This window comes from Salvia hispanica, chromosome 1 (genome assembly GCF_029641045.1).
Source record: "Salvia hispanica isolate PSC_SH4W2 chromosome 1, Shi_PSC_v1, whole genome shotgun sequence".
NCBI classification, from domain to species: domain Eukaryota; kingdom Viridiplantae; phylum Streptophyta; class Magnoliopsida; order Lamiales; family Lamiaceae; genus Salvia; species Salvia hispanica.
This window is the reverse complement of record NC_142692.1, coordinates 22,913,542-22,922,193: the sequence shown is the minus strand read 5'-3', so window position 1 is coordinate 22,922,193 and position 8,652 is coordinate 22,913,542. Positions and strand designations below refer to the sequence as shown.

At 37.0% G+C, this 8,652-nt stretch overlaps 1 protein-coding gene across 2 annotated transcripts; it reads left to right on the top strand.

Annotated features, from left to right (window-relative positions):
- Positions 1 to 3,645: 3,645 nt before the first annotated feature.
- On the top strand, positions 3,646 to 7,105 carry TAF15 (TBP-associated factor 15). 2 transcript variants are annotated; one of them, XM_048082132.2, is made up of 8 exons: positions 3,646 to 3,763; positions 3,955 to 4,135; positions 4,435 to 4,787; positions 4,899 to 5,093; positions 5,559 to 5,642; positions 6,174 to 6,255; positions 6,329 to 6,452; positions 6,680 to 7,105. In XM_048082132.2, exons 2-8 carry the CDS (start codon positions 4,016 to 4,018, stop codon positions 6,862 to 6,864), a joined length of 1,143 nt encoding a protein of 380 aa, XP_047938089.1. In that variant the 5' UTR covers positions 3,646 to 3,763; positions 3,955 to 4,015; the 3' UTR covers positions 6,865 to 7,105. The 2 variants fall into 2 exon arrangements, with proteins under 2 accessions (XP_047938089.1, XP_047938088.1); XM_048082131.2 differs by having other exon boundaries at positions 6,677 to 7,105.
- The last annotated feature ends 1,547 nt before the right edge of the window (positions 7,106 to 8,652 follow it).

Below are 8,652 nucleotides of genomic sequence, written 5' to 3'. Positions count from 1 at the left end.
TATTCAAATCTTATTTCCAAATTAATCTTGAATACTTTCTAAAATTAATTGCAAGGGTTTAGAAAACCCTAAACTAAAATTTTCTAACCCTAAACTAAATTTGGAAATAATCTTGATCGTTCCTTGCAAGGAGCGGCTGGACTCCCACTGAATCCATGGCCACCGCTGCCTGCATGATGCAGCCATCTCGGCTGATGTTCCTCGGCTCCTCGCACCGTCTCTGCAGCCACCGGTGTTGCCCACGAGCAAACCACCGGTCTAGACCGCACGACACCACTGCGCGACACTGAATCAGGCCGTCGCTGCTGTGCGGAACTCCTTGCGTCGCTGCCTCATCCCCGGCGTTGCTGCGCGTCGTCATTGCTGCTGCAACAACGGCTTCGCTGCGACTGCTGCACCGTTGTTTCATCAGCAAAACTCGACGTCAACTGCTCCGATCAGCGCCCTTGTTGCGCTTCTGACGCTGCTGCATCGTTACCTCCGCAGCGACTGCGACAACAGCTTTCTTCGAGCCCAGAGACTGCCCAGGAAGTAGGGCTGGGTCGATACGATATACCGTATCAAAAATTTTGTTTCGTTATCATACGGAAAATATCGATATGAAAGAATTTCATATCGTTATTGTTTCGAAAGTTCGGTATACCGTATTTCGGTATACCGAAATTTCGGTATGAAAAAGAACTATACCGTTACCGTTTCAAAATTTCGGTATATCGTACCGAACTTCGGTATACCGTTCTGAACGGTATATCGATATTTCGTACGATATACCGAAATTTTATACCATTTCGAATACCTGTATACCAAAAAATATAATTTCAAAACTGAAAAATAAAACCAAAATTAATATAATTTTAACATAATAAAATAAACATTGTCCACATCTTCATAATCAAAAAATATATAATTAAGTTATATGGATATATTTATGATTTAAACTTTTAATCTTAAAAAAATAAATTATATTATTATTATTATTATTATTATTATTATTATTATTATTATTATTATTATTATTATTATTATTATTATTATCATCATCATCATCATCATCATCGGTATAAACGATATGTATCGATGATTCGATACGTATTGATTTTCGATATATTTCGGTATACCGATAATATCGATATATATCGTATATTCGATATAAAACGGTATACCGCGGTATAAGAAAATTCATATCGTTATCATACCGAAAACTTTCGATACGGTATTGTATCGTACTGAAAGTTTCGGTATACCGAAAATTCGATATTTTTCGATATTTTTCAATACGATACGATCGATATACCATTTTTTCGGTATATTTACCCAGCCCTACCAGGAAGGGCTCCCACTCAAAAAGCAGTCGGCGCCGGAACAGCGTTGTCTTCAATTCCGGAGGCGAACCGACGATCGAATTGACTCACAATTCACGCATAAGGTAAAAAAAAGTTTCGTTCATGCACGTATTCAAAACCATTGGAGTCAAGATAATCATTACCACATAATTATTATGTTATGATTACAAAAATTAGGAATTAGATTCCTCATGGTACGTCTCCAACAATCCCGCAAAAAGACGACACAATTCATCCAACCACACAACGGTCAAAACATGCATTCAAGCAATTCACATAACATGAAATTAATCCACATAATCAGAGCCAAAAATTGGCTCTGATACCAATTGTTGGGGTTTAGTGCCCCTTGCACAGCGGAAGACTTGTACAAAACAAATAAATCAGATACGGATCTATTTGACCGATTATGCGATTAATCAATTCACATGTTAAACAGATAATTGCATGCTAGAACGTAAATAATTCATGCTTAGAAAATATAAATCCTAAACATGATTTCTACGGTTTAGAGTTACCGATTTGATTCTCCAAAGAATCGCCGATTGCTCGCGCCTTCTCCACGTGATGATCTTCAATACTAGACCACGGATCTTTTCTTTGGTTCTCGAACTGTATCTCGATATCAGGGTGGGCTGATCTTATCAAAATATTAGGACTCGAATAAAGAAGACAGAAGAAATCCTTCTCCAATTAGGAGAGAAATTTGAACTCCTCTAGGTAGAGGGGGACGAAAATTATGAGTAATAATAATGAATGATTTTTGTCTCCTTTATTCTCCTATTTATTTTAAGTTACTTTTGGGCCCAGACAGGGATCTATGGAAGGTTTTGGATATGGGCTCCCCCAATTAGCTTTTTACTAATTAAATTGAACCCACAATTTAATACAAGCTTATATTGGAATATTACGAGCAGCCACTACAGAAGTAACATTGAACTCTCTCCATCCAAATCCGAAATTGCAAGTAATCCGGGTTTCCACTTTGTTTATTATTTATTTCCCGCGCTTAAGATATAATTGTCCATTAATTAATTAATGTCTGCTATGGACTTAATTAATTAACATCTTATTAATTCCAAGAGTGGACTTAGCAAGAAACATTTATTTATTATTAATAGAGTAATAAAACTCCAACTGACCAGTTTTCTGAATAATAAAACCTTGTTCAAGCTCCTCTTGAGGACATTATCAAACGAGACTCACCTCGCGCACGATTCAACATAATAGCAATCCTAGCACCACTAGATATTAATCACCACTACCCAATATATCAGGATTATTGGGTTGCGAAAAACCCGCACCATTTGATAAGTCAAAGTAGTGCATAATCAATACCGTATGCTCAATGCTAACATATGTAGATTAAGAATGTATATTTTGAAGATGATATGCAAAACTAGAATTTGGTAAAAGTTTGGAAGTTTTAAGCAAATTACCTTAGAATTGTGTTGTAATTCCAATATTATGGAATGAATTTGAAGTATGATGTCCTAATTTAGTTCCAAATCATGCCAAAATTAAGTAATTGATGTAAAATTGTACTAGTATTTTATTTTAAATTTTCCACATGGTTCGACAAAAGATTAACTAAAATTTAACATTGACAATATTTTTTAGCAATATTCTTGATCCATCCTATTGAAAATGATCCACTTTTCTTTTTTATTTGTCCTAATCAAAATGATCCATTATAAAAAATGGAAACACATTTATCTCCACTTAACACACAAAATAAAGTTGCATAAAATCTCGTGTTGCCCAAGAAATGAGTCATCTTCCTTGAGATGGAGGGAGTATATTTTTTACTCTGTATTATTTTAATGTATTTAAAATTATGTGTGCGGATGTATGTGAGGTGAGATGTGTGTTGTGTGCAATAATGTGTGTTCTCTCTGTGTGCGTGTGTGTTCCGTGTGTATTTGTACGTTTCTCTTTGTGTGCGAGTGTGTTCCTTGTGTATTTCTATGTAGTCTGTGTAAATCAATTTTATACTAATTATTTGTAATTTAAATATTTACTTCTTCCTATAAAACTGAAATTGCAAAATTGAAAGATTTTGAAATGAAAATTCTATTTTAGATTCAAATAATTTCAGTACATCAAACAATAAAATGTAAAATAAAAACTATAGTAGTACTGATTTCTTAAGCTATGGCAACACTCCAATTCTATCACACCGGACTAGCAACTTTCTTCATAACGATTTTGGGCTTGCCGAAGGCCCAGAAACGTAGGACTTTTAAATTGGGCCTGGGACCAAAATGGCCTTCTGATGTAAATTTAATTACGTTCAAGTCCCAGGGCGTATTTGCGATTGACTGGATCCCTTCGCGGTCAGAAAATCCCCATTCTTTCCTCATCTATCTAAACCGGCAGTGAACCTGCGACGGCACTGGCACCACCACCACAGAAATCAGGTTTTTGATTCCTTCTCATATTTTCTCTTGAAAATTTTTTATTGAAAAAGCTTAATCACCACTTTCCGAAAAATTGCTCGGATGTGATTATTAGCCCTAATTACGCCCTAACATTCATCCCGAGCCTTGATTTCTAAATAATTAGTGTCTCCTCTTTTTTATGCCTAATGATTACTTGGCGTGGTTGATAGAGTGGTGATTTGGAGCTTGAATTATTGTTTGTGGTGCGGCGCTTCATGAATTTTGAGCGGAATGGCAAACTATTTGGGGAAAGGGGCGCCGACGAACGGGTCTGTGTATGTCTGCAACTTACCTTTTGGTACTGATGAGACAATGTTGGCCGAGCACTTCGGCACCATTGGCTTGCTAAAGGTATTAACTTTTACTCTTCTATTCATTTAAAAAATTGGATTTTGCCCTTGGATTATCATTTAATGGTTTTATCCATGCTACATTCGTTGATGTATGTTTTACAAGCATAACTGTTGAAGTTGTTTGGATAGCATCCATGAGACCTTTAATTTACTGTTGGTTTGAAAAGCCTTGATCATTTATTTGTTACAAATACCAAAGTTCATGTGTATGCATTTTGCGTAATTAATGGGCTTGTGTGTGCGTTTCTGTGTGAGTGGTCATTTGTTGTCTGACCGAAGTGAATTTCTATTCCATAGAAGGACAAACGAACAGGCCGTCCAAAGATATGGCTATACCATGATAAAGTGACAAACGAGCCCAAAGGAGATGCCACAGTCACTTATGAGGATCCTCATGCTGCACTGGCTGCTGTTGAATGGTTTAACAACAAAGATTTTCATGGAGCCACAATTGGAGTCTTTATGGCAGAGTCAAAGAATAAGGACGACGCCGTGAATCATGTCGATGACCAAACTATTGTTAACGATGTCAATGATTTGGAGGAAGGATCCTTGGATCCGAATGATGGGAGCGGAAGAGGTAGAGGGCGAGGGGATGCTGGGGGGAAGCCATGGCAACAAGATGGAGATTGGTTGTGCACGAATACAAGGTCTGTGATGCAATTATTGGTGAGCTGCTCATACTTGCTCTTCTGCTATCTGTTTATGTGACAGCTAGAGACTGTTTGTGCAAAGAATATCTTACATTAATTGGTGGACAGTTGTGGCAATGTGAACTTTGCATTTCGAGGTGTGTGCAACCGCTGTGGAACTGCACGCCCTGCGGGAGCCTCTGGTGGAGGAGCAGCAGGTGGTGGTCGAGGAAGGGGTCGTGGTAGTAGTGATGCAGGACCTGGCCGTGCAGTTGGCGCTGCTGGAGGCGGCCTTTTTGGTCCAAATGATTGGTCTTGTCCAATGTAAGACTGTTTACAACCTTGCTTTATTACCCACTCCCCCCACCTTTTTGTCCAATAAATAGTATCTAATGCCTGATGGTAAATGGAAACAATACCACTTACTTAAATGATGCTTGGAGATATAACTTTTATAAAATTTTGATTTAAATATTTTCCTTTGAGATGTTTGGGACTTGGATTCCAATAGAGTTTGTTGGATCATATTGATTATTTAGGAAGTTGTAAGAACACACTACATGATTATGAATGGCCTAAGTAAGTTAGTTATCATGGCAGTAAATATTTCTCTTGGTTCTTGATGATTCAATCATTGCTTATGAATAATTGCATTTGGTTTTCTTCTTCTGGTGCCTATTTTGTTATATAAGGCTCCTATGTTCTCTATTTTACCATGGGTGATGCTTATGCTCTTTTTCTTCAAATTTATGCCTGTCATTCTACTTAGTTCATGAATTGATGATTCAGGTGTGGAAATATTAATTGGGCAAAACGCACAAAATGTAATATCTGCAATACCAATAAACCTGGAACTAACGAGGGTGGTGTGAGGTAAGTGGATATTTTGTTCTTATCTTTTATTTTTTAATTCCTTTGTTATTGCATCTGGCACAAAGCAAATACAATGATTTTGAACATATAATATTAAACCCAAACCTATGCTATATGCCCAACCACCCCTAGTCTTTGAGTCACCAAAATTTTACTCCATATGATTAGTTGCTTTCCTCAGGTAAAGTCATTCATTAAGTCCAGACCTTATGGGACTATCAATATACAAGGTAGAATGGTTAGAATTTTGAAACATGATTTATTTTCTCAATTCAGCCCCTTAAATTATAGAGTATCCTTCATTATTCCAATTGCCTAGTGAGTTGGTTTTCAAAAAAAAAAAAAAAAAAAAACCTTTTACAACTAAGCATGTTACCCTTTTATCATCACCTTGAGCTGATTTTCTTATTTCTTCTTGATGCTCATGTGGGTGTTGAATGAAGGAGTGGAAGCTTTTTTCAGTTTCTTTATTCTTGTATGTGCTTGTCTTAACTGAATACTGATCTTATTTGAGAGTTGATTTTGATATAGAGGGGGACGTGGTGGAGGGTACAAAGAGCTGGATGAAGAAGAGATAGAAGAAACAAAAAGGCGCCGACGAGCAGCTGAAGAAGTAATTATCAACCTTCATCAGAAGTATGGCACAGTTTCAATTAATGTAACCTAAATGATATTCGTGATTACAGGATGATGGTGAAATGTATGATGAGTTTGGCAATCTTAAGAAAAAGTTCCGTGCAAAAACACAAGCTGAAACAACTCAGGCTGTTCCTGGAGTTGGCCGCGCAGGATGGGAGGTTGAGGAAATAGGTATTTAATCTGTCTGATGATAGCATACCATTTTTTGACTTTAGCACACATTTCAACAACCTCCAAACTCTCTTTATTTTAAGCCATAGTGTTTGCTCAATTAATTGATTTCAAATATCATTGTGGTAAAAAAACGGATCTGCATTTTATGGATGCTCACTCCAAAAAGCCGGTAGCCAATCCACCAAATGCTCATCTTACAATTATCTTTGGTTATGTCGCAGCAGGTGACAAGGATAAGAGAGAGAGAAGCAAGGATAGAGGAAGAGATCGTGATGATAGGGAGAGGGACAGGTATAGGAGTCGAGATTATGATAGGCACAGGGAGAGAGATCGAGGTTACGAGTATGATCGGGACCGAGACTATGGGCGGGAACGAGAGCGTGATAGAGACCGTGGTAGGTACCGTTGAAATTTTTGGCTTCTGGGAGTGCCTCGACTCTTAATCATATGGTCGGAAACGTGTTCCATTTGTTTACTTAGTATGGATGGTGATGGTTGCAACTTTAGACCTTTATGTTTATGCTTATTCATGATCTCGGCTGTGTTCACAACACAAAATGCGTGGTTTTGTAATGGAATTTTGGATGCAAACTGATGAATTTCATGTGTGAATGATGCTTTCTGATCTACAAAGTGCAAATTAGCACTCAGCGCTCTTCTGTTATTTGTTTTAGCTTATTTTGATTTTGAATTGCATTGTGTAATGTTTGTCCATTTGTTTTAACTTTTGAGTTAAAACAAGAATGCAATTCTACTTGAATATGATGATATCCGCCATAGCTCCTTGAATATGCTTTATTACTTGATCCAGGTTCTTCAACAGAAAATGAAACATAACATAAGCTCAAGATTATCTGAAAAATTAATAGGGGAAGTGATGTCGGTAGTTAGCCTAGATATCTATATCCCCTGAGAACATTGCACAAGGGAAATAAGTCAGACAACCCATCCGTTGCTACTAACATTTTGTAATTTCTACGATTTCGGTCGTGATGGATATGGAAAATGAAATTGATGAAGTCGATGCAATGTATAATTAATTGTACTAATAAATAAAATATTATAAAAAAATTATTTTTTGAAATATAGTACGCATTATCTTTTCTAGTAGACTAGTACTTGTAGTTGATTCCTGCAAGTATAGATTAATAAAAGATTCTAAAAATATGTTCAGGATTGATTAATATGCACATAATTGTTTAATGGTTATTAGCGTCTAATACGATAATATTACTTTTTCTAGTACCGGGTTAAGTGAGTTCGGACTTCAGAGTTATCGTATACAAGCAACCGTTCGGCTCGAATGCATGCTTTTTCAATATACAAAGTTACCGCCTCCGATACAATTAACCCCTTGTTGGCCAGTGCCTTAAGCTGCGGAGGGAAAAGAATGAGACTTTCGTTTCTGTTCTGTTCCCATTTAGAGGAAGAATTGGACTTTTGTTTTTGTTTTTCATCTCTAAAATTACACATCATGTATAACTGAATGAGACTTTCGTTTCTGTTCTGTTCCCATTTAGAGGAAAATTTTGTTTTTGTTTTTGTTTTTCATCTCTAAAATTACACATCATGTATAATTGACATGTAAACTAGGGATGTGTATTTTCAACTGCAATTGCAACATTGTGAACGCCGAAACATTTTTGTGGGACATTTTATTCCCAAAACTAAAACTATGGATACTAAATGAGTAGTAGTAGTTAAATGGTGGAACATTTTCGGGTCAACCCCAATGAATGAGATATTTTAGACTCTTTACCCTTACAAAGTGTATGCTCTCATTTTTCATTTATTCTCAATTTAATTAATTCTAACAATTAATATTCAATAGACATATAGGAGTATATTTTTCATTATTTATAATAGAGTAAGTATGAACATTATTGTTTGGACGTGTCCTAGAGCATCTCCACCGGCGGACGTCCCGGTAGGACGTCGCGGAAGTCCGACCGGACGTCCGCCATTGTGAAGGAAAACGTCGGACACGGACGTCCCGTGAGGACGTCGGATATCCGCGCGACGGGCGGGCGGACGTCCGCCATTGTGGCGAGGGTCAGACGTCAGGGTCGGACGCCCGACTTAATTTTTTTTTTTTTTTTAACTCTATAAATACGGCTCGTTAAACTCCATTTCATTCATACCACTTGTGTTGACAAGTTTCTCTCTCTAATCTACAAGTTTCATTTCTACTATAAAT

Excerpts from the sequence above, each read along its gene's own strand:
- TAF15 (XM_048082131.2), top strand. The coding sequence starts at position 4,016 with ATGGCAAACTATTTGGGGAAAGGGGCGCCGACGAACGGGTCTGTGTAT. Across the intron at positions 4,136-4,434 it reads GCACCATTGGCTTGCTAAAG|AAGGACAAACGAACAGGCCG; the intron begins GTATTAACTTTT and ends TCTATTCCATAG. Across the intron at positions 4,788-4,898 it reads TGGTTGTGCACGAATACAAG|TTGTGGCAATGTGAACTTTG; the intron begins GTCTGTGATGCA and ends ATTGGTGGACAG.